This window comes from Martes martes (assembly GCF_963455335.1).
Source record: "Martes martes genome assembly, chromosome: 10".
NCBI lineage: Eukaryota > Metazoa > Chordata > Mammalia > Carnivora > Mustelidae > Martes > Martes martes.
In genome coordinates, this window is record NC_137898.1 from 29,657,493 (window position 1) to 29,683,394 (window position 25,902).

General features: G+C 53.3%; 1 protein-coding gene across 1 annotated transcript in view; it reads left to right on the forward strand.

The window, feature by feature from the left end:
* Positions 1 to 25,902, forward strand: part of ABTB2 (ankyrin repeat and BTB domain containing 2) — a 172,442-nt gene that overhangs the window by 117,025 nt on the left and 29,515 nt on the right. Inside the window, exons 2-3 of the mRNA XM_080814981.1 lie at positions 9,074 to 9,220; positions 15,115 to 15,328. Of these exons, the coding sequence (XP_080671107.1) occupies positions 9,074 to 9,220; positions 15,115 to 15,328 (361 nt within the window). The remainder of the gene's footprint in view (positions 1 to 9,073; positions 9,221 to 15,114; positions 15,329 to 25,902) is intronic.

Sequence of the window (25,902 nt, forward strand, 5' to 3'; positions counted from 1 at the left end):
GCTCGCTTAACCTCTTAATCCTCAATCCCACGAACTAGGAGCTATCGCCTTTTACACAGATGAGCACACTGAGGCTCAGAGGTGTTAAGTAACTAGTCCAAGGTCACACAGCTAATAAGATTCAAAGCTGGATTTTAAACGCTCTTCTCTCTGACTCCTGCTATTAAATCATCTAGAGAGTCTAATAGTCAAAAGCCTTTGGAATGGGACCCAAAGCCGACTGAAGCAGGTTATATTCGTTAGAAGAACTCTAGCGCAGTAATTTCTGACTAATGGACTCATGATCTGTTAATAAATGCTTTGGCCATCTGCCCTGGACCTTGTGATAGTTGCCTCTTTTTTAACCCCCGCAAGGGGTGACTCGTGTGTGTGTTTTAGGTGTTTGGCTTATTTATCCCTCTCCTCCCCTCCGGGCTGACTCTTGAAGACTTGTCTGCTCCCCTCTCTTTCCTCCTGGCAGCGCTGCTCCCTAGCAGGAGATGTGGCTCAGGAACTGGACCTGGCCCAAGTTTTGCCTCTTCTCCCACCCCTGGTTGCCCACTGGGACCCCCACACTGATGCTGGTAGCGCCAGGCTACTTTTCTCAATTGGTGATTCTGGTCACATGGTGTGAAGATTTTCCTGGCTTTCCCTGTCCTTGGTTACCAGCACACTGCAGCCTGCACCCGTCATTGTGGGAGTAGGAGGTCTGGGCCATCATAAGGGCTTCATCATGATCACACAGGCTCGGTGCAGTGGGTACACAGCTGGGACAGGTTATCAGGACGCCCCATGAGTCCAAATGGTGACACAGCCCCTGAGCCACCCAGAGTCACCACTGCCTGGCCAGGCAAAGGCGCTGGCTCTCAGAGGGCAGATTCTTAGAATGAGGCATGCAGACAAAATTGTAACGTCCTCATTAACAATGTAGAACGGTTTCTGCCTGGATTTCTTCCAAAAGGAATATCCTTCCTTCTTACCTTTTTTTTTTTTTTTGGTAGTAATAATTCTATAAAACAACCAGGTTTTCCTTTTATTTACTTTTTTTTTTTTAGCTCCATGAGTTCACAGTGGTTATAATAATGGTTTTGTTTTTATTAAAATACATGTGGTCATTATTTATTTAATCAGTAGGAAAAAAGTATGAAGATTAATAGAAAAAAGAATTCATCTTAAATTCTCCCATGCAGAAATAACTATCTAGGGAAGCCTGGGTGGCTCAATCGGTTAAGTGTCTGCCTTCGGCTCAGGTCCAATCCCAGGGTCCTCAGATCAAGCCTGCATTGGGCTCCCTGCTCAGCAGGAAGCCTGCTTCTCCCTCTCCCTCTCCCTCTGCCCCACCCCCTGCTCGTGTGCACTACCTCTCTCTCTCAAATAAATAAATAAAGTCTTAAAAAAAAATCAGCAGCTCTCTTTTATGATTGATGACTTCCATTCTGTGCTCTTTACAGGTAACTAGTTACAGGTAACTATTTTTCTTTTTAACGTTTGCTTGTTTTCTTATATAAATATTAAATTTCCAATAACTAATTTTCTGCCATATTTGAAGTTATAGCTATTCCTTTGCTCAGAAGAAGCACTGGTCACCTTCCTCATTCTCTAAGGCTCTCTCTCTCCCCCCGCTCCCCATTTCCTTATAACAATCACATTTTACTATGCTAATAAATCCTATGCATTGTAAAAAAAAAAAAAATTAGAAAGCACGGTAATTCAAAACATTTTTAAAGAGAATATAGAGAGAACCACTCTTACCTGGGTGGCTGTGTGCCCTGATGGGGGGAAAAAATCCTCTATTTTCAGGTGATGATTGTGTGTACCCACCCAGACATACTGAATGTGTTGGCTTTATGCAAAAGTAGCTCTCTGTTGGCCTTGGCTCACAGGAATTCATGTGCTTACCCGGTGTGGGTCAAGGACAGCATTTGACAAAGGACCACGATCATGTGACGGCTTCTTTTTTTTAAGAAGCAGCAGTTCCAAGACTCATGCTTCCTGGTCACTCAAGTTCTTGATGTGTTACATCAATGCTTTGCAGAGAGGCCACCCAGAATCTCTTAAAAAGTACTCTAAACACCATGGAGATGTTTTTCCAGGGGAAAAAGCTCAGTAGGTCACTGTGAATTTTCTGCCCTGTACTGCCCGATGTTGTGACTATTGCTGGTTTTTCCAGAGTTCACCTTTAGGTTTAATTTCCTGAAATTGATCTGCTTGGTTACTCTGGCTTTAATTTCACTCTCTTGCAAAGAGGAGAAATGGCAATGAAAAGACTGTATTTTATGAGGTTTTTTACTCCCCCCAAATTAAGCAGCAATCCGTGATCTCTACTAGTTTGTTCTTTTACGAGGCTCCCAACACTCATCCTCCAGGTCTAGGACGGAACTGATCGGTAACTTAATGAAACAAGCAGCCAGGATACCGGGGAGCCAGCATTCCTCAGGGAGATTCTGGGGTTACCCCCCACCTTACTTTGTTGGTCCGTCATTGTTTTATGGTGGCCCCCTTTGGAGTCCCCTGAGAATTGGGTGAGTCAGCCCTGAGGTCAGAGGTGCTGCTGCCAGCTGGAGGGGAAGGAGGCAGCCCCAAGGCCAGCGCCCCAAGCAGGTCCTCTGCCAGCAGGCCCACGACGGTCACGAGTTCCAGAGGGAGCTGAATTCCAGCCCAGAGTTCATGGTGAGCTTTGCCTTTCCCCATTTTCTTTTTAATCATCTTTTTAAAGAGAATTGGGGATGCTGGCAATGAGCACGTTGTACTTGAGCAGCCTTTGATCTTGCCCTGGCTTTTCTGGCCCCTGGCTCCCGGGCTGTCATAAATGTGCATTATTGTTTCACTGTTCCACAGTGAGCTCCTAGTCCCCTGGGCCTGACCGAACCTGATGACCGTCTTTAGCCATTGGTGTTCCGATAACTTAGCCAGAGTCAGGTGCAAACCAGAGTACCACAGTTGGCTTTTAATTTCCTGACCCTGAAGAAGGGAAAGCACGCTGCTAACGGGAGCAGTGTGCACAGAAGCAAGTGTCTGTCCCTGGGCTTGAATGTGGAGAGCCCCACGTGGGAAGGGGTGCCGTGGCGGTGACCCGTGTGGATTCCAGTGTCGGACAGGCTGGCTCTGAATCCCACTGCTGCCATTTTCTAGCTTTGTGACCTTAGCCTAGTGACCTGGCCATCTAATCCTCCATGTCCCTCAGTGGTACTGGTAATAGGATTAGCTACCTGCTACTAGTAATAAGACCCCTGCTGGGGCCTTTGTTTGGGTTCAAATGCTGGGGTTCATCCCATTCCTGGCTTAGAGTACTACTCACTCTAGGGTAGCCCATCTCTATTCATTATTATTATTATTATTTTTTTGGAGTGGGGAGGCAGGGAGAGAGAATCAAGCAGGCTCCGTGCCCAGTGCAGAGCCTGATGTGGGGCTCAGTCTCATAAGCCTACGATCGTGACCCGAGCTGAAATCAAGAGTCGGATGCTTAACCGACTGAGCCACCCAGGCACCCCTCCATTCATTATTAACCCATGGTTAAAACCTGCTTCCCAAACTCAGACCACACTCCAGTCTCCCCCGGGCTCTCCTTTTCTCCTGCTTGAACTCTGGAGCCCCATAGCGTTATGGTCACATCTTCAGATGGCTTCTGGCCAAGAGTTAGATGAGCTTTCCATTATTCTTATGAATCAGTTTTACATGAATGATGGACAGTTTGCCAGGTCTTTCCTTCCTCTTTCCTTCCCACCTTCCCCACCCCGCAACCCTGCCTCAACACCCACCCCCAACCTTTTCTTGGACTCAGAATGTCAGGAGAAGTACCACTCAGTGAAGTTTTTCTAGAACTGACTGTCCTTGTGCTCCATCTGGGTCTCTCCGAAAACTAGTCATGCTTTAACTTTTCAGCACTTTGTTTCAGTATGACTAATATCCAACACTGGGCATTAAACGTGCTCTATATAAAATTCCAGATCAGAGAATGGAAACACTTTTTAAAAAGTAAAAAGTGTTGGATTATGCAGGCTATTTGGAAACCATTCAGCGGGGCAATATAATTTTTATTTTCAGAAGCTTATGGATTGAACCCCACCCAAGCTTCCAGCTCCTAAGAAAACCAGCAGAATATACCCTGCCAAGTTTCCTCACACGGGTAATAAAAGAGTAATCCTCAGCATCCCGGTTTTCATTTTAAAGAAACAGGAGACGGGCAGTGGCCTTTGCTGCCTTCACAAAGGAGCCTCCCTGAGCTGGTTGCCGGAGGGTCCGATCCAGTGGGGAGCATCACGGGCAGGGGCGGGAGATGCAGGATCGCTGGGGATCTGGACCCGCTGTAGTCACGTGTCCTGGAAAGACCATTTACAAGTCTGGGGAGAGGGCTGGTAATCGCTTCTTGAGTTGGGGTGGGGTATGGTTATACTACAGTCTTGATGGTTTTTTGATGACTGGTCAGAAAAGCTGAACCATAAATCTATCCAGTTTTCTCACAAAAAAGACATCTTCTTTACATTTAAAGTTGTGCGTGTGTGTACTGGGAAGGGGGTAGGATGGCAGTGGGGGAAATCAAACCATGGGAAGTGGTAATCACAGGGTCTATTTGTTCCCGCTGTGGACACTTGGCAAGTTAGGTAGTGGAACGAAGGCAGGGAGAAGGTTTTGAGCACTACACATCAGCGCTGGAGCACACAGGCCAGCCGGAGCGCAGGGTCCGTGCCAGAGAAGACTCGAGAAGCCAGGACGCTACCCCAGTGTTTCATAGAGAAGAGAATGACATCCCCATGGATTTGGCCTTTGGCCTGAGCCCTGCTTCTGAAAAGCCTTAGCACTGAAAGTCTGGTTTGTCAGCCCCGTGTGCTGTCCATCTGCTTAGGGCTGGCCGCTTGCTTGGAGGAGCTGGCACCCCGGGGAACTGAAACCCAGGCTGATTCCTGGTTGGCAACCGCAGGCAAGGAGGCGGGTTTCCAGCCTTGGCTCGGTGGCTTTCCCACCTGACTCAGTGGCGCCCTCTTTGGGCACTGGCGGAGAATCTCTTGGGTAGAAAGCGTGTTGCTTTTTGTAGCCCGGGGCTGGCGCAGAGCCAAGGGACCAAACTCACAAAACACTTGGAGACACAGGGATCAGATACGCGTAGGCTTCTGATTGACTCCGCCAATTTCCTGGGAGGTGCCGGGGATTTCCCCCATTCACTGGTGGAACAGAGCTGGTCCCTAAATTTCAGAGAAAGAAAATGCTCCATTGTTAGCTGTGGAAGGGTATTTGCCCCTCTTGGGGGGAGGTGGGGAGTCACTGAAGAGTACAGAATGGAAGTGAGGAGGAGTACTGAGCTGAGTAAGGGACGGCAGGGATGGGACAAGACTGGTGTGAGGAGACAGGTGAGTATCTGCTGAGGGAAGGAAGTGGCCTGGGCTGGGGTCATGGCAACGGTGGGGTTCTGAGACACCCAGGTGGTCAAAGCAGTGAGGCTTGCCCTTGATCCATGGATCAGGTGGGTGGAGGAGGAGAGGGAGGCTTGATAGGGGTGACTCACGGGCTGTCCTTGTGCAACTGGGCGGATGTGGCACTGTGCTCAGGAGGGAACAAGGGAGGAGGCGGCGGCGGCTTTGGGGAATGAGATAATGAGCTCCAAGATTCGGGAGTTGGGCAACCAGACTGAGCAAAATTGAGTGAGGGCAGGTGATGGTTCTGTGTATAGATTGAGGAATGCAGAGCTTCACATGCAGCCAGAGCACATTCGAGGGGAACAGTGTCTGAAGAGAGATGCTCATTGTACATACGAGGGAGGTAAAGGGTGACTGCTTCCTACTGCTTCTGACTCCGTAGGGCACATCGCAGAAACGAGGGAGTGATGCATGAGGGTTTTCTCCGTCACTTTCACAGAGTACAACAGGGAATGATCAGGGATGTCCTTATTAACTCATCAAGGGAAACAGTCCAACATGCTTGCTTTTCAATCCGGATGGAAACAAACAATTTTTCCCAAGGGTTTTACAAAAATGGAAGAAAAGGAGAGAGATGCTCTTTCTTTTCTTTTGGGGTGTATGTGCGCATGCGTGTGTGTGTGTGTGTGTGTGGTGTGACATCTCTTTTTCCAGAATGGCCTTGTGCTGGACAGGCCCTGTCATAAAGCTGGGAGTGCGTGTGGGGCAAAGAAGGACTTAAAGTGTTGAGAGGACGTAAAGATTTTCCATCTCCAGCGAGAGCTGCTGAGGAACAGCTTCTGTGAATTTCAGAATGACATAAAAAAAGGCTTTCGTAGGGGCAGATGTGGAACCCAAGTTGTAGAGCTGCATTCTGGAAAGATCCAAGGGAATAAGGGACAGCCTCCGTCTGCAGACTTCCACGGGAGGCCTCCAGGGATCCTTGGCAAGAGGTGCCTGGGGACCCATTAAAAGGAAAGTCCCATTTCTAAGTCGTAGTTTCTCTTTCCTCCTGTCAAACCCCAGGCTCACACAGAATGGAACCCCTCTTCTTGCAAATCTCCTGGAGCCATTTAAGGGATGAGGTGGCCGCAGTCAGGGCGTCATTTCCTTTCAGCATTTTGGGAGCCAAGAGATTAAAATTCTAGACCCAGTACAGTGTCTGCCCCTCAGTAACCTTGGGCAAGTCTTCTGGGGGCCTCGGTTTCCCCATCTGCGAGATGGGCGCAGAGTGCACCCTGCAGTTTGGGGGATTATCACAGTGGCTGGCACACGAGAAGCCCTCAGTGACAGCCGGCCGTGGCCGTTACTGACAGTGAGTGCCCTGCCTCTCGCGCTGGGAGAACATGTTGTTCAATGCTGAACGTCTCTTAAAAACAAGAGGCACTATGCAAAAGCTATGATGCCACCCATTATTATTATTAATAATAGGTTCCTAATTACTTTTGCCGCAATATTAAGTGAAAGCTCCTATGGTGGGCAATGACTAGGAAAATGGGAACTATTATTAATGGACCTGCCGGCTCCTGTTACTGGATCCATTGACATAATATTTCTCTCTGGGAATCCTTTGACAAATCAGCTGAATTTCCTATTCCCTTGCCCTAAGCACTGTAAATTTGATCCACATGTCCCCAGTGTTGTTTCTGCAGATTAATAATGAAGAAGGGAGGGGGAGCAGAGCCTGTACAGAACCCATGGATATGTGGAAACTCTCCCAAATGTTCGTGCTATGGGTTGGAACGTGTGTGCGTGTGTGCGTGTGTATGTGTGTGTGCGTGTGTGTGTGTGTTGGGGGGACTGAATTATCTTTTGTTTTACTTGTTTTAATGCTCAGAGCCAGCTCTTCCTAATTGTTTGGGTGCTCAGCCATCAGGGAGAGTTTCTGCCTCGGGGCGCAGGGCTGGGGGGCAGGGGGATCCCCACCATGCTTTCCTCTTTCTCCCACTGGAAACAGTGCTTTGATGCCCTGCCTCACTGTGTCAGCACCAGATGTGATGGGAGGGGCCACCGCCACGCAGGAGGGGTGATGGGATTCGGTGGGAGGGGGCCAGTGAGGCAGCATGGAGGAGGCGGGGCCAGGGGGAGGCCAGGCAAGGACAGCAGGGCGGACTGTCAGCAGAGCGGTCAGAGAACACTGCCAGGGTCTGGGAAAGAGGGCGACTGCTGTGTGTGTTTGCTCCGTGGGACGCAGTGGGGGACTCCTTCGGTGAACCGGGCAGCGGTAATTCGCAGTATCAGCCCATGCACTGGGACGGCCACAGCGGGGTGCTCCTTGGATGTGTGCTTGCAAGTCGGGGGAGACGTGTACCCATTTGCTAGCCCATCGCATCCAGATTCAGCTCCTGGCTCTGTCACTAAGTTGAACAAGTGACTCAAACTCTCTGAACGTCAGTCCCCCAGTATCTAAATTGGAGACAGCGGTGCCAACCTTGTAGAAAGAGTAAGCTCGTGATGGAGATGAAGGCTCTGTTCCCGGCACATAGAAATACAAGCAACAGCTCCCGACAGAGCCCTTCCTTGTAGATGCGGCTGATGCAGGCACGGACACCCACAGCCCAGTTTGTCCTCACGGCTACACCATGACCCAGGTGCTTGCCTTCTCCTTAGCTAGTGCACAAGGAATCCGAGGCATAGAGAAGGAAAGTCACTGGCACAGGACCACTCGGCTGGTTAAGTGACAGCCAGGATCAGGAACCTGAACGTCCCACCTCCAAGGCCCTGTCTTGACCATTCTCTGTCCCTGGCAGTCGCCTTCCTCATTACAGTTCTTTGTACAGGATAGGCAATTCTACCCCGGATCTGGCCACATCCCAGGGGCTCTCCAGCTATTTCAAGGAATTTTAAGAGATCTTCCCAAAAGTGACCGATTAAATTTCTATGGGTGTTTTTCTTTAAAAAAAAAATAATAATAAGCTCATGGGGGTGTCAGACAAAGACGCATTGACCAAAGAAACGGCAGTTCCCGAAGGCTGGGAATCTCTGTGGCCACGGGCTCTTAAGAACCAACATGTAATTTTAAGCTGGTCTGATTTTGCTTTTCTGGTGCTTTCTAAGAAGCCACACATTGAGTTGGGAAATTTACAGGCTGTCACCCTCTGGGATTGATTCTGACAGCTCTGTCCCTCTAGCACTGAAGTGCTAATGAAAAACACTAATTGGACTTGGCCAGTGCCTGGGACGCATCCCCTTCTTGGAGCAGAGAAGACCGTGTCCCTTTCTCTGTGGTTTGTCCTCATCCCTTTCTTGGCAGAAGTGGGAACGGGAGCAGCATGAGGCAGTGAGAGGACTCGGGGTGTGTGGGGGGGGGGGGTCCCACCCTTTGAGTGGGCACAGTGGACATTCACAGCTCCTGAGGTCCATGAAGGCAAAGCCAGGTCTCTTTGTCACCCCAGTGTCCTGAATGTCGCGCAAGGCCTGGGCCGAGGGAGACACTCAATATTCAATGAATGAGGAAGCAAAGGAGTGAATGCATTCTTTTATGGCCCAGGAGCTCGGGCAACCTCATGCAGCTCCCAGAAACCACCTCTCCAAGTGGGCTGCTCCTCCTTCTGGCTTCTGTAGGACTCAGATGTCCTCAAGTGCAGCTTTGACATTTGCCTGACCACCCCCACCCCGACCCCCACTCTACCAGAAGCTGCAGGGCTGGGCCTGTGGACCCTTGCTTCCTTCCTGAACTTACCTGTCTACCCATTTCCACACAGGTGTCCTCTCCCTCCCCGCGTACTTCAGTCCTTACAACGGTGGGTCCCTGGGCCACGACGAGCGAGCCGATGCCTATGCACAGCTGGAGCTCCGGACACTGGAGCAGTCCCTCCTGGCCACCTGCGTGGGGAGCATCTCAGAGCTGAGTAAGTGCAGTGCATCCCGGTCTAGGTGGCTGTGAGGGAGAAGTCAGGGAAGAGCTCACCTTCTAGATTCCGGCCTCCTCCTCCTTCATGCTGTCTCTGAAAGCCAGGTCCTTCTAGGCCAGAGGTTGAAAATGGGTGGCCCATAAGCGTGGACATAAGTCTGGCTCTCAGATGCCCCAGTGCGTCTGCGCCCCCTTCCCGCAGGGCAGCGGTCAGGGGGAGCTTGCTTCGTCATGCAGCTCAGCATGCTATAGCCGGCCTGAGCCATTCATTCATTTCCCCCGCCCGGCCCGCCCGCAGTGCTCTGCAGTTACACCTGCTACTTAAAGCACCCCCGGAAATCTCAGTGTAGAAAACAGGAGATCAAAGCAGAGCTCCTCTGGCTGAAGTTGGTTGTGCTGGGGTGCCACAGCCATGGCAGGGCCAGCTGGGCCTCCCCTGAGACCTCGGGGCCCTGCGGAACACAGCTGGAAACTCCTCAGGCTGGGTCATTCCTGTTTGGCAGCTGCTTCTTTTAAAAGAACGTGCTAGGCAGGGAATTGCTTGCATCTCCCGATCTCTCACTCATTGTCCCAGTTGTTTAAGAAATCAGACTGCACACTCCTCCTCCTTAGTTCTCCCTGGCAGCCCCGTGAGACTGGCCAGTGGTAGGCGAGGACACACACAGGGGTCGAAACTCATGGTATGGAAACAGATGCAGTTTCACTCTGCTCTAGCCCTTCCTGTCTGTGATTTCCTGGAGCTTTCTGAATGGCGAATGGCAGCCTGTTTGCTTCTTCAGGGCACAGCATCTTCCCTCCATCCTTCTTCTCCTCCTCCTTCCTCCCCCTTCCCAGAGCAGGAAAGAAAGTGCCTGGTTCAAGGTCACAGAGCAGCTTCATCCTAGAGCTGGATGAGAAGGCAAGACTTCCAGCTCTGTCTCCTGGGGGCATCACAGAAGTCAGGGCTGGTGCATGGCTGCCCCGGCACCCTGTAGGAAGTGGGCTCGGGTATGTCTGGCTCACGTGGCCACTCTTCTACTTGCCTGGGGATGTGGGCTTCCTAGATGTGGCCAGCAGCCCAGACACCAGCATCTCCTGTAGCTGATATCAGGATTGGAGCCTGGTCCTTTGCCTTTTACCATGGCGGCCTCTGTGCCCATGATAATACACAGCCAGGCATAGGGAGAGCCATTCAGAAACTTTCCTCAAGGGAAGGGCTGGTCATGGGTCAGGCCCTGTTGGTTCTACCTTCTAAAAATATCCCAAGTTTTAGTTTGCCCCTTTGGCCACCTCCACTTCTATCAACTCAGCCCAATCTAGGGCCGTGTCAACACAAATTACATTGAGTCACTCATCTGCTCAATGTCCCCTCCATCCTCCCATGGCTTCCCAGCTCACTCAGTAAAATCCCAAATCCTCACCATATCCACCCCAAATCCAGTATATAATTTGGCTTCATCACCTACTCCTCCTCTCTTATGGAGTGTGCTCCCGCCACCCTGGCATCCTGGCCAGGATCCTCCCTCCCCAGGGCCTTTGCACTGGCTTTCCGCTCTGCCTGTGACCATTTCCCCCACATACCCAACTATGTTGGTCCTTCATCTCATGTTCTTCAAGCTTCTGCCCAAATGATACCTTATTAGACCTTCCCTGAGCATCCCCTGTGTAGATGAGTCCCCCATTCTCATTCCTCAGTCTCCCCCCTTACAACTTTAGTTCATTCAAAGGACAGTCACCATTTAAAATGTATCATAGATTCACTTGTAAATGGTCTGTCATCTCTCTCCCTTGACTAGAATGTCAGCTTCATGAGACTAGACTTTCTCTGTTTTATTCCTGCTGTATCGTATTCCCATGATTAGACTAGTACCTGATGCCGTGTGTGTGTGTGTGTGTGTGTGTGTGTGTGTGTGTAAAGGAATGAGTTCTGTAATGTCCAGTGTTTGCCTCCTAAAACCCACTTAGGATGGGTCCACATCCTGGCCCAGTGGATCCTTGGGGCCAAGGGAAGAAGCATTCCTCTCACATCTTTTCATAGGCAACCAAAGAGGCTGGTCACAAGCCACGTTGCCCCACCTCCCCACCCTGAAACCAGGGTTTTTGCTAACCCACAGTGAGAGAGGGAGGAGACAGAGGTGGAGGCTGGTAGTGGAGATTTTCTCTCTGAGACTAAAGAACTTAATGAGGCCACTGATACTTGGCACTGAGCTCCTTGTACCAAAAAGTTTACCGTGGGTTTAACATGCATTAACTCCCTGCACCCAGCCAGGACCGGCCTGCCTGGAAGTTTCTCTCTTGTCTTGGGCCCAACCGCACAGAGAATGTAGGCACTTGTATTTTTCTCTGTCCCTTTCTCCCCGTGAAAAGGTAAATGGGAGGGAATACGAGATAAACAAGACTAAGCATTTCTTTGTAAAGGGAGCCAGGTGGCATAGGCCTCATCTTAAAGGCAGAGTCACCTTGCAAACTCTTGCCTGCTGTTTTTATTTGATGGCTCATAATGAGGGTTGGACAGACGAGAAGCCCACGGCGCCTCTCACCGAGGCTCTCCCCATCAGCCAGCAGCTCGGGCTTGCTTTCCCGTGCCTTGTGGGCGTTTCTGGGCTCCAGGCTTAGGTTTCATCCCGCTTAGGATCAGCTGATTCTCAAGTACAAGGACATCTCTGGAGCGGCTCTGGGCGCCCACGTGCACGAAAGCAAGAGTGCAGGCCAGTCCAGGCCACGGCATCTCCAGGCCGCTGGGATGATGGGCCCAGATTCTGGGCTCTGACCCTGTTGCGGACTGAAACCTTTGTAAAATAGAACAGAAAACACATGTCAGGAAACATGAAACCAAAGACGTAACACGCAAGCCAGTTTTTTAAAAATGATGAGACAAAAGATCACTCTGTCAAATCGCCATGAGACTCTTCTAAAGGTCGCTCTCAGTTTCTAAAATTAGCTTGCTGTCACCCCGCGACAAACAGTAACAAACAGTTTGCAGCCCTGTCCCAGGGCCCAGACCACACTCTCACGGAGCCATGACCCAGAGCATGCGTTTGGGATTCAGGGTCCCCAGGCTGAGTCCTGACTCGTTCACTTACTAGTACAGCCGGGACAAGTCCTTTAACTTCTCTGAGCCTGTTTCCTCGTTTGGAAAATGGAAATATCTCCCCCACGGGGAGGCTGTGGAGATTAGATGAGATCTAGTCTATTTTTCCCATCTCTCGAGCCTAGAAGATATGAGGTGGCAGGGAGGACGGTCCCCCCTGGGGAGAACACCCAGGGCGAGTGGTTGGCTTTGGCCGTAAGGGGGGCTGCTGAGCAGTGTGAGTTTTCGGCGCCTCCTCATAGCTGTCTGCGGCATCTGCTTCTTGGTCTGAGAGACTGACGGCACGCAGCTGGGCCCGGGGCCCGGGGCCGGAGCCCGGAGCCGGAGCCTCTCCAGTGGCCATTCTGCCTCTTTTGTGGTCCCTGCCTCCCCGCACCCCTTCCCTGGCCCAAATCTTTGGAAGGCCTCTCTCTGTACCCGGCTTCCTTTCAGGGAATGCTTAAGGGTCCTTTCCATTTATTCCTTGATTCTGGCTGGAAATGTGCTGCCAAAAGGGTTCTACACCAAGAACAATAAAACGATCATAAACATAATTAACGATAATGGCTTCTACCTTGTCAAGCCTTTGAAGTGTTGCCACAAGGTCTCTCTTTGATGATGCTATCGGGGACTCTCTCACTTCTCCTCCTTGTGGTCCTGTGATGCTGCCAAAAGTTATGCCATTTTGACCTAGAGAAATGGAAGCCAGGTTTCAGCTGATAGCAGCCAACTTAGCCGCACAACTAGCTGCTGGGAGGCGAGTTGGCCTGGGGATTGTTGATGGCAGTTTCTGCCTCCCGGGAGCCCGAGGGCAGGGTGGGACCTAGTATCTCCGGGCTCAGACTCCTCCTGTCCTGCCTGTGGTGGAAAGTGTGGGGTAAGGCTTGACTGCATGGAAAAGAACCCTGGAAGGGAGAGCACTGCGGCAGGCGGCCTGGAGGATAGAGGAGTAATAGTCCTAGGACAGTAATAATAATGGTGTTGTAATTCATCTTTACCAAGTACTCTGTGCCAAGCATGATGTTAAGTGCCTCGCACTTATTATTTATTTGAATCCTCACAATTCTGAGGTTAGATAGGTAGATCTCATTGTACAGATGAGAAAAGGGAGGCACTGATGAGAAACTTCTGTAAGGTCCGTGCCTAGAAATAGCAGAGCCCTGACTGGAAGCCAGGCGTGTCTGACTCTGGAATCTGGGCTCTCGTCCGTTAACCTGGCGAGTCCATAACCTCACTGGACATGAAATTCACCACGGGAACGTCTACAAAAGAGGATGCCCGAGTCCTGCCCAGACCAATTAAATCAGTCTTGGGGATGGGAGCCACGTGTCCGTAAGTCACGAGGTACACCGGCAGCTGGGCTACAATCGCAGGGACGAGCAGAGTCAGGTGTGGAGAGAGGAAGGGGAGGGAGGCATGGAGGTCTCTTTCCCAGTCGAGATCTCCAATTCCAGAGGTGTCATTTTCCCTGCTTGGAAGCCAGACGCCGTCACTGAGGCTCTCCTCGGAGAACCTGGGCTCTAATGGACTCAAGTCAAGCGCCACCAGAAGATGTATTTTAAAGTGAAATGAATGTGTGAGGAGATTTCTTGATTCTGTAAATATCTGGGGGGCGCCCGTCAGGCAGCAGACCCCATGCAGGGTGCTGGGGACTCCGTGGAGCAGAAAACTAGACTCACGGAGGCCGAATCACAAAGGTTAATTGAATAAATGAGCTGGTTCCGCCACTCCCCGAATGCCCTTCACCAGAGGAAGATCTGCTCGTTTCTCTCGACTTAGGGCCAGCCTTGTCCAGAGGCTTTCTCTGGAAGGGGCCATCTCTAAGGAACTGCCACAGGTTGCAGGGGAGCTGGTCCCCAGGCAAGGCCCCCGTCAGTTCTCAGGCCCAAGGAGAATGGAAGGGGGCAGGGGTCCGCAGGTGCCGGGGGCTGAGTGGCCCATCCTGTCTCAGCATTGTGGCCTCACACAATGATGGGACGTTTCCTGTCCCAGGCCACTAGGATATTCAAAAGACTTGACTTGGGCAGTAATCCCGTGCAGGATATGGGGACCCGAGGACCCCACAGACGTTAGTGGGTCAGGCCTGGGTCACAGTTCAGTTCATGGACTTTGGAGTCAAAGAGGCCTGCTACAAATCTAGACCCTACCATTTACTAGGCACAGGACTTCAGCTGGTTAAGCTCTTCGCACCGTGGCCTCCCTGTGACCGGGGAAATGTAGGGAGTCAGTTAAGGATTTGTTTTCCAGATGAGCCTCCATTTGTTCACCTGTAAAATGGGAATAATACTGGGCCCCAGTGTTAACGATTATAAAAGGATCGAATGGAAGCCCGTTTCTGGGAAACCGCACACTCGGCACACAGTGAGCCCTCGGGGCCAGTGGCCGCTGTCACCTAACCTGATGTGTTGGAGATGGAGGGCCCTGTCCCGTAGAAGAACCTGGCCTTGGTGTAGGATGGCACAGGGGAGGGCCACCACGCCCTGGGGCGCTGCGTGTCAGAGGCCAGACTCCCTCTGTCAAAGAGCTGGGGAAAGGCCCACAGGGTGGTGGAGAGAGGAGGATGTTGAAAGAGAAACCACATTAGCATAAGTTCTGAAGCAGACCGGCCCTGCCAAGTCTGGGGCTCGGTGGTTCGGGTGAGACTGGCAGGGAAAGGAAACTGAAATGGCTGTTGCATGTCTAGGTGACGGTTCCCACCTCCGCCTGCCGGCTCCGGGGTAAACAGTAATTACGCACCACTGCCAGGGAGCTGCTTCTCTGCAGCCGCGAGGAGCCTCGGAAGCATGGAGGTGGTGACCTCAGACTTCTTTTCTCTCCCCCCACCCCCGCCCCCCTCCCCGCAGGTGACCTGGTGTCCCGCGCCATGCACCACATGCAGGGCCGCCGGCCGCTCTGCCCGGGCTCCAGCCCCGCCCGCCAGGCCCGCCAGCCGCCCCAGCCCATCACCTGGTCCCCCGATGCCCTCCACACGCTCTACTACTTCCTGCGCTGTCCACAGATGGAGTCCATGGAGAACCCCAACCTGGACCCCCCGAGGATGGCCCTGAACAACGAACGGTAAGCATCCCGCCGGAGTTGCTCCGAGGGTGGACTGCGGCCTGGCCCTGGCCTGCAGTCATGCCCTTCACCCCAGGTGGGGGCGGCCTGGGGTCGTCGAGGCTCAGAATGGATTTTGGCTTCTGTCTCGGGTGTTCCTGCTCTAACGCTCACTTCCTGGGCTCGCTGGCATTCAGGCACCCTTTTATAAACACAGGTATTCACAGCTGCCTGGAAAGGTGCTAGTGGGTGAGTGAGGGCTCTGAGGAGAAGCACTCAGGACAGCGTCTGGCTGGGAACAGGCCCTCCGTCAATGGCAACCCTGTGATCAGGGTGAGGCCAACGTTCCCACTGTTGGTAGGGACCTAAGGCTTGCTCTGCCCCAGTCACTCAAGTCACAGATGAGAGCATCGTGCCTCTGGCAGGTTTGTGGTTGAAGAGCCGCGGGACCCAGGCCTGCTGCTCTCTCTTCCTGGCTGGGAACAGGGCCGCGAAGCACAGATGTGAAGGTTTTGCACTGCACAAGGGGACCCAGTGAGGGGCATGAGTGGGAGACAAACACGGAGTCATGTCGGCCTGAAGACCAGGTTGCCTTGTCTAGTTGCCTTGTCTAGTCTTACTCACAGGGCTGGCTTGTAAAATTTGTCTTCCTGGAGAGGATGCTTTTTTCTGATTCACCCAGAACATCATATGTGCTGGCATAAGCCTCTCCTGGTGGGCCAGATGGCCACCTGGCAGGCTCTGTCCAGGGGCTCAAGAGTTGGATGCTTAAAGGTCCCAGGAAAGACTTGCCCTTGGCAGAGAAAGCACGGTCGGCACACGTTCCCCTGCTCTGCAGTCCCTAGAGAGGGAGAGAGCCCAGGTAGGGGGGTACTCTGTGCCACATGGAGGAGGTAGGACCCCCACCCCCATCTGGCTGCTGCCTTGGAGAGGTGTTGGATCTCATCAACTTTGTGGTCCTCGCCTGCTCTGCAGCCAGGCCCACTTCTCTGGTGCCCCCACAGTCACAGAAAACAAAGGTGTGATGCGTCCCAGCTCGTTCAAAACAGCCATCGTGGAAAGAGGGGACATCCTGTGGACCTATGGCCAACATTGCAGGTTGAGAATGCAGTGGCCCAGGCTGGGCACGAACAGCGTTCATGGACCCTGAGAACTTTGTGCAAGGTTTCAGGCCTCCCTGAGCTTCAGCCTCCTCTGCTATGAACGGTGGCAGTGAAGCCATTATAAGGGTTGAATCGTGACAATCAACATTTCCCAAGCACTTACGAGGTGCTGGGCACTGTGCTGAGTGCTTGACAGCTGTGTGCTCATGAGTATGCCCGCAGGAAATGCATGGGCTTCACGGCCCCACTGGACAGATGAGGAAGTGGAGGCAGAGAGAGGTTTGGTGACTTACCAAGGCCACAGAGGCTCTGCTCACAACCACTATACACGAACGACTATGTGTGTGACAGGAGGCATGAAGCAGCGGTGGCCCAGGGACACACACGTAGTAGGCTCCCAGTAAAGGCTACCGCTGCTACGATTATGACCAGTGTCGTTATTAGATCGTCCCTGTCTTAGGGATGGAGGGTGAATGCAGGGCCCAGGTAAGTCACTCTGGGCCTGACCCCGAGCAAGAAGGCAGCGGGTGGAGGCTTCCTGAAGGAAGCACCCGGCAGGAAGGGGGAACCGGAGCAGAGGCCCTAAGCCGCAGCTGTTTCTGCTCTGTGCAGAAATTGTTGTGGTTTCCAGAGTGGGCTGGGAGGGAGACAGGGCAAGGAAAACATGTGAGGGGTGGGGGGGACTCACTGGTTGTTTGGTGAGGTCCCAGGGGGCTAGACGGCACCCTATCACCCAAGCAAAGGTGGCTGGGAGAAGATGAGAAACCTTCTTTGGGTCCACTGCCGTGGCCTAGGCCTCTTGGCTCTCTGGTGGTGACCCTGGCCATTGGCCATGGGGCAGGCCAGGGAGGGGCTCCTCTGCAGCCATGGCGCCCAAAACCCCTTGGCTGTCTCTGTGGCTGCCCATTGGCTTTCCTCCTGGGAGAACTCCCCACCCCCAGTGCTCTAACGCACAGCCGCAGAGTTTCTGCATGACCTGGGTTGTTGTCTGTACACAACTGTAGTAGCTCAGCTACTATACGTGTGTGTGTGTGTGTGTGTGTGTGTGTGTGTGTGTGTAGATATCTCATTATTTAAAATCCACACTGTCTGTGGCACAAAAGAATTGGTAGCTAAGGCATTTTTCCATGAATCATTCAAATGAGTATTAGATACATGGGGAATTGGAACCACCATTAGGAAAAAAGTATCCAGACATTTCAGATTTGGGCACGAAAAGGAGGACACCCTAAAAATACCCAGGCTGGCAGATAGCCTGACAGCTGTGTGGTGGCCCGGCTCCTGGCTGCTTGGATCCTGCCATGCTTGGACTCCATCGGATGGGGCAGGCCCCAGCGAGCCTGGCTGCCTCTTCCTGGGGGCCACCAAGCTCACGTTCCGTGGCAGGCAACGCCACATGTCTCCTCAAGGCACTGCCATGCTAGTGTCCTCGCCAGAGCTCTGGGGAAACCTCCTCTCCGTGCACACTAATGGCCGGAATTGGCTCTAGGATGACAGAGCTTTGCTTTTGTGAGTCTGGGGAGGGCTGTCTGTCTCTTTTCATCCCCTGTACCCCCACTTCATTGACTCTTGAGGTTCCTGCCTCCGTCCCACATGAGGAGTGTGGGGGCCAAGTCCACCCAGCCAGAATCCAGAGCCTCTGATTTCCGGTATGATGGCCAAACGGGGTCCCAGAGGCCTCTGGTTCAGGGACTGGGTGGCTCAGGGCCTGTGGTCTTCGAGGTCTGTGGGGATATAGGGGTCTTCCACTGCCTTGCTCACAGGGGCTGAGGAGCCCAGTGTGGTGGCTTGGATTTGGCCACGCGGTAACATTGATGGTGCCATTCACGTCTCTGCTCAGAGATTTCTGCTTGGAGGAAATGGCCCTTCCTTCTTCCCACGGGGCGCTCTGTGACCCCATCCCTGCTGCTAAAGGGTGGGACAGGCCTTCCTCCCTCTGTGTGAAGCTCCTCACGGCCTCCCTGCTAAGTCACGTGCTGCCTCGGCCCCGCTCAGTCGGGCTTTAGTATCTCCCGGGAGGGGCCGTCTCCCCGGAGCCTCCTGCTCGGGGTGCGGGAGGGGAGGTGCTGGGAGGAGGGAGCGGCAGAAACAGGAGGAGCCACGGTGGGTAGGGGGGCAGCTTTGCGAGGGACAGTCGGGCACTGGAGCCCAGGCTTTGGGGCGAGGCCTTGACTCTGGTCCAGCCTCCCACGCAGGCCCCTCCACACTCGACTCCTCACCTGGAAAGCAGGGAGGACGAGGTGAGATAACACAGAGAAGGTAGCCAGCTCTTCCTTCAAAAAGGCCTTTCCGTCTACTTGTGTTTCTTTTGTGCCCCACGAATCAGCAGGGTAGGTGCTGGAATGACCTCCGTTTTACAAACGAGGGCTCGAGGCCGGAGGGGGCACCCAGCTGCTAAGTGGCCGGGCAGGGATTTGAACCAGGTCTCTCCAACCTCACAGCCCTCGCCCTCTGCCATGCCCAGATGCTTAGCCCTGGTCCTCAAACTCTCAAGACACCTGAGTGGGTCTCCCAGGGCCATCCTGGCCCCCTACCTGCCTGTCTGTTCCCAGCACCCGTCCCTTGCCACCCTGGCAGAGCCTCACAGGCAGGGACTCCCCGCACCCTTCCGGGGCCCCTCTCCTGCTAGCAGCTCCGCCTCGCAGCGCTGGCGAGACACGAGGCAGGGTGTCACACACGGGAGCGGTCACAGCTGCCGCCCTGCAGGGCATGTCATCGCCTGAGCCCACACTTGAGAAGTGAAAGAACTTGCTGTCAGAGATCCAGGGTTGCCCATGGAGATGGGGGAGCCTCCTTCCCCCGAGGTCTGGAGGAGAATGGACAGCCATCTGGCTAAGTGCGGTCCTTGCTAGTCGTGCCTGGAGGCAGAGGGACGAGCTCGCTGCAAGAGCGTCCTGGGTGGAGATGCCTCCTTGGCCATCATCCTCGTGGGGACGAGGAGTCTGGGAAGCAGGCAGGAAGGTGGCACGGACTTACAGGAGTGGCGGGAGGTCTGCCAGCTTGCCAGCAGATTGCTGGAAAGGAGACAGTTCGAGGGGCAGAGGGGGCTGAGATACACGGAAGGTGAACCAATTTTCTGCTTCAAAACCTTGGGTGCTGGAGGGCCCAGTCTCAGCAGGTGGCATTCCCTGGTATATCTGATCTGATGGCAGCAGCAGCAGGGACGCCAGGCCTTTGAGGACTCGCTGGGAATCTAGGAATGACAGCAGGCCCCTTGTCCATGGACTGGCGTGTTTGCTGGAGCCTGGCCTCTTCCCTCTCCCCGGCCCTGCTTGACGCCCCTTGGTGGAGGGAGGCACACTCCGAAGGCTTGGGGGCTGCCGCTGCCCAGGATGCTAAGCCAGGAGGAACATGGGAGCCGAGCCAGAATCTGATGGGAGACAGAGCCTGAAAGTATCTGGTGTTATGACTTCCTAGCCTGCCAGAGCCCTGTCTGAGGAGGGCCCTGCTCTTCAAACACGTGCCTTTCCGATCGGACTTCCCGCTTAGTGACTGTAGAGCCCTTGCCGGCAGGTTCCTCCAAAGCTCGGTTCTGCACACCACCAACACGCAGTCCTCACAGTCCCTTGTAAGGTGCAAGGTCTAAATGAGTTCACATTCCTAACATTCTAGAACAGTACCTGGAAAACAGTAAATGCCGGATAGGAGCTACTATGATCATTAACGTGATCACTTGTACTGGGCAGAGGGAACAGCATGCAGAGACTGCAAGGCAGGGGAGAGTATGGTCCCTAGCAGAGACAGACAGGAGCAGTGTGGTAGAGAACAAGGAATCAGGTGGCGGGACGAAGCTGAGGGGGAGCCGGGACCGTGATAAGGAGAGGGCTCCGTTGCGGCCTGGTGGGTCCTGGCGCTGTCCTCTGGCATGGGGCTTCCTGGGATTGGCTGGTTCTTCTTTGCCCTCAACCCAGCCTTCCGCACGCAGCGCCCAGACCCCTCTGAGCGCGAGGGGAGCAGAAGGATCCTGGCAGCCATGCCGACTCTGCTTGCCTTGATGCTGGGAGCAGTGGCCTTCCCACCAAGATGCACCCCACCGCCCCGGCCTGGAGCAGTCTGGTCTGTGGTTCTGCCTCCCAAGACAGGACCAGGGGCCCCAAACTGCTGGTTTGATAGTCATCTGAGGACACAGTTCCCAGAATGCTAGCTCTACTGAGGCTCCAGGGTCTGCTCCAAGGATGAAACCCTCGTTCTGATAGGATCCTGGTGGAAGATGGCATGTGTCTGGCCCAGCTCTTGGCTGCTCCATTCCATGTGTCAAGCTAGCCAAGGAAGTTTCCAGCAAATATGTGCACAGAATTTGGAAGTGATGGAGCCAGCCAAGGCACCACCCATCACAGGTGCCCTTAGTCCCCTAGAAGTCCACCCCTGGGGTTTCAGACCCCACCCACGAGTAGAAAGATTCCAGGAGCCTCTCGAGTCCCCTGGGAGGTGTTCTCTCTGCTGCCTTCCAACAGTACAGCGGGCCAGCTTATCTTTCTGGGCCTCGGTTTCCTCGCTGGGAAAATGGCAAAGGTACGATGGCCACGAGCAGTAAACAAGATAATTTGGTGAAACACTAAGCTTAGTGGCTGGCTCATAAAAAATACGTATTAGAAAAAATATGTATTAAATGGCAGCTGCCGCCCTCCTCATTATTGTAACAGTCAGAAACGTGTTGAGATGACACATGTTTGACACCCAGAGTCGGCTGTCTTCATTGACCTCGAATGGCATTTCTTAAAATGCGGTTCTCAAGTGGTCTCTGTTAGTCATACTACTAATATGTTACTGCTATTACTAGTACTGGTATTACTAACCTAACTACTCCTGCTACTAATGCAACTAGTGACAGGACTCCTTGCAAACGCTGCCCGGAGCAGAGAGCCAGCATTCAGAGAGCGCACACGAAGTGGCAGACACCATCTTCAGTGCTTTGCTTATTAACCCACGGTTCTCCCGGTACTTCTGTCCATCAGCAGGGAAGGGATATGAGAGAATCTGGAAGGGTGCCTTCTGTGACCAAGTCTCCAGCCTCACGCAGGAGGCTGGCACAAGACAGGAGACAAAGAATGAGCAAAACCCAGCAGACAGTGGAAGAGGCAGCCCGCTGCCCGACTCCGTATAGAATAGCCCTCAGGCTGCGCGGCCTGCCTGGGTTTGGGCCCAGCTCCGCTGCTGACGAACGGGGGACCTTGGGCATGTCACTTAGCTTCTGTGCCATGGTCTCTTCTCAATAGGGTTATCGCAGGCATCGAGTTAATATACCAAGAGCGTTTAGAGCAGCTCCTGGCACACGGAAGCCTCTATCATCCTCACTGCATATTCAGGGGGACCTCAAGGAGCCTGGCGGGGTCAGGGAGCGCAGAGCAGCCCGGGATTTTAACTGGGTGTCCAAGGACAGCCACAGGAAGATGGGGACAGGCCAAGGGGCAGCAAAAGTCACAGAAGGACTTTGTTGTTTCAAAGTGTGCATTTCATGACACAGCTAGATCTGCGTTTTAAAATCACAGGAATTCAGTGGAGAGAATTTGGTGTTTGCTTTCTCAAGTTCTCAGTGACGGCAGATCTAGGCAAGTCCATCGAGGTGGGACTGGAGCAGCTCTCCCGGGGAGAAGCACGTCCTCAGAGGCGTCTGAGGGTCAAGTCCAGCTCCTGCCCCGCTGCCCCTCTGGCTCTGGGATCTGAGAGAGTCCAGCTTCCTGTCTAAACCTCAGTTTCCCCCCTGTGTAAAGTAGAACCCCTCTGCTGGCTCCTCTGCTTCCGGATTCTGCCTCCGAGGGGCACCCCCCAAGTCCTGGGGGAATACAGCCAGTACAGGAGAGGTATAAAGCGAGGAGAGGCGCCTCTTTGTTCCATTCCAGATGCAGAAGGGGGGACGTCTCCCCTCTGCCGAGTACTTTACATAAATAGGAAGCACCACGGATAGGCTGTGCGCTGTGTGAAGAAGCAGGCTCGTTAATCTTTTGCTCAGCTTGCGAAAGTGTTTTCTTATCAAATAATAGAGATGATGGCAGTGGGGGCTTGATGCTACTGACTTAGGGTTCCCTTAAATACCATTTCAAGAGGATTTGCAACATCAAGCTCTTTTCTCTGTTTTCCTCTCCCCCTTTCTGTGCATTAAATTCCCATCTGCTTACCCGAAGTGGAAGTCCAAGAAATCAGGATAGTGATTGGGTGAATTAGTACTTGTTTCCCCACGTCCCCCAGACTGGGGCCCCCAGTAACCTCTGAGGGGGCTTGTTTACAGCCTGCCGTGCCTGGTCCTTCCCCATCATTTTATCCGCTGCTGCTTTCCTCCAGAGCACCTTCCTGAGCCTGGGGATGCCTGGCTGCTGCGTATCTGTCTGCTTACTCGTCCACCCCCTGCTCCCCACCCTCCAGAATGTGAGCACCATAGACTGTGGATGGGCTTTGTTCTGACTGCATGCCCAGCACAGACAACCGTCCCCGGCGCACAGTAGGCCGTTAACGAATTTGTTCAGTTAACGAAACAGGATGTAGAGCCTGCAGGTTGGACTCGTGTCAGAAAGACTGTGGGTTCTCTGCTCTGCCGGTTCTGAGCCAGGTGACTTGGGGCAGCTCATTTCATTTCTCTGGCCTCCGCTTCTCAGCTTTCACTGGAAAACGGCTGGATCTCCTTCCAGAGGCTCTTGTGGCAGTCACGGGAGGTCACACATTTAAAGGCACAGAGTCAGCTCTTCAGACGTGCTAGCCCCTGTTATCTGTGTAATTACTGTTTCCGTCAACCTTAGGGAAGGCTTAAATAACCAAACCATGTTGAATGCATAAATAATCCAGAAACAATGGGGAATTTTAAAAAATCACGTCTACTCAGAATGCGTGGTCTTTCAGGGTCCCTGAGTGGCTCAGTCAGTTAAGCAGCCGACTCTTGGTTTCGGCTCAGGCCATGATCTCAGGGTCATGAGATCGAGTCCTGCATCAGGCTCCACACCCAGCGGGGCATCTGCTGGACATTCTCTCTCCCCCTCTCCCTCTCCCCCTGCTCACTCTCCCTCTCTCTAAACTAGATAAATCTTTAAAAAAAAAAAATCATGTTGGGGCGCCTGGGTGGCTCAGTGGGTTAAAGCCTCTGCCTTCACCTCAGGTCATGATCCCAGGGTCCTGGGATCGAGCCCCGCATCGGGCTCTCTGCTCATCAGGGAGCCTGCTTCCTCCTCTCTCTCTGCCTGCCTCTCTGCCTACTTGTGATCTCTCTCTCTGTCAAATAAATAAATAAAATCTTTAAAAAAAAAAACATGTTTTCTCTCTCATATGCATGCCCTCAGTCCCTGCCCTTAATTCCTTCAAGTCAGCCTGGCAGAATCCAGGGAGCCAGGCGACTCAGAGAGAAGATGAGGTAGACCAGATGTCACAAAGGGTATGTAAGGACAGCTTTGCACAGAGATGTGTACGAACTTTAGATTTACCACAATCTACCACCCGAGGATCGAAAACAACTTTAAAAACTGGATTTCATCCACCCATTGGTTCAAAGACCAAGCGGACTGAGCGTCAGACCCTCTCCAGCATTACTGGGGCACCCTGGCCCCTTGCTTGCTGGTTGGGTCCAGTGCCCCCACGAGATGAGCTGCGGTTACCAGGTCTCAGCTGGGGAGTGAGACGATCTGATGTACCTCACATGGGCTGGGAACATGTAGTCGAAGCTTCACAATCTGTAAAGCACTTTACGTGCAGCACCCTCTGATAGATTTTCAGGAGAAAATCTAACTGTTCCCGTTTACAGATGAGCAGACGGAGGCCTGGAGAGGGTCAGAGAGGCAGCCAAGGTCACAGCTAGGAGGAGGCAGATCAGGCTCAGGCAGGGAGGCCTGATTATAATAGCAGCATCTTCGGGACTGCCGTTCCCCTCCCACCTCCCAGGAGAGAGGAGGCAGGACCCTGAGAGCTGGGTCTCTGGGGGACACTGCCTCTATGCAGGGTGACGTAGGCGGCCCGCTCTCAGCCGCTTAGGGCCTCTTCCTCGGCAGACGGGAGTTCGCTGGCTCAGGGTAGCCAGCCTGACGATGGGCGTCTGTCCAGCATCTGACAATGAATGAGCCAGGGATTGGGGGCAGACAAAGGAAGTGGTAGTGCCAGATAATGGGGGATGGAGACTGGGCAGGATCCTGGCCCTGCCATTGACAGGTGGCCCCAGGCGCTGCCTGTTGCATCTGACTTCCTGCCCCATTGTTGGGGCCACAGGTCCTTGCAGAAAAAAGGCTGGGCACCCCGGCCTGGGGGCTTCCTTCACTGGCAGTGTTTTTGTAACACGGCAGCCACAGTCCCCTTTGTCTACAATATCGCCAGGATCCCGGAGAGCCTTGGTATGCTGGAAGCCCCTGCTCTGCAGGGAACAGACTTTGTTTTCTTAAAGGTGGCTTCCAGGGCTGAGCTGCTGATGTCCCAGGCACTGAGGGGACAGGAGAGCAGCTCAGATGATGTCTGCTGGAAGGCCAGGCTGCTCTCTGGCCCACTCCTATGTGCCTGCCACACAGCTCTACAGACCCCCTCCTCCCGCAGGACCAACCACCTGAGACAGGACGGCCACCTGGCACTTGCCCCCACTTGGCTGCTGTTGTATGGGACATTTGGGGAGGGGGGAAGTGTCTTCAGAGGTCTAGAGAATACCCCTGAGGCTCCAGGGCCCAGCCTAGCTTCCTGTTCCCTGCTGACTTCAGGGCTGATGAGGCCACAGGTGCAGAAGCTGGAGTTTGGGGGGCCTAGGTGAGCCATGGGGGCCAGCCTTTTGTCTGCCCTGCCTGCTTTTCCCGGGCTTCAGCCAGCTGCTAGGCTCAGAACATTTTGTGTGTGGTAATTTGGTGTTGCAAAGGACCCCAGAATCTTTGTTTTACCTTTTAAAGCTTACAGATTGCCAGTGGCTAGCTATGTGACCTTGGATCTGTGTCCCAAACCCTCAAAGCCTCAGTCTCCAGCTCCACATTTGTAAAATGCACACTGATAATTGTACCTTCCCTGCGGGGTGGCTGTATTAGAAATAGAGTCATGTGGGGCTCCTGGGTGGCTCAGTGGGTTAAGGCCTCTGCCTTCGGTTCAGGTCATGATGCCAGGGTCCTGGGATTGAGCCCCGCATCGGGCCCTCTGCTCAGCGGGGAGCCTGCTTCCCTTCCTATCTCTGCCTGCCTCCCTGCCTACTTCTGATCTATCTCTCAAGTAAATAAATTTAAAAATCTTAAAAAAAAAAAAAAATAGAGTTATGTGAGCAGAGTCTCCTCTGCCTGCTCAGCACGTAGTAGGTCTTCAACAAATCATAGCCATGCGGTTTACTGCCCAGAAGCCAGTGCCAGAGTCTTTTTCCAAGTTGCAGTTGGGATGTGGGTGCGGAAAACAAGGTCAGTCCTGGGAGCCAGCACCATCTTTTCCTAGTCCTCTGGCTGGGTGCACCGCTGTTTACAACGTGGGTCAAAGCCCCTCATTGTCACTCAGGAATTAACCCCCGATGCCTCTGTTAGGCCTCAAAAACCAGGTCCCTACCTCCTCTTAGAAGTTTCTAGA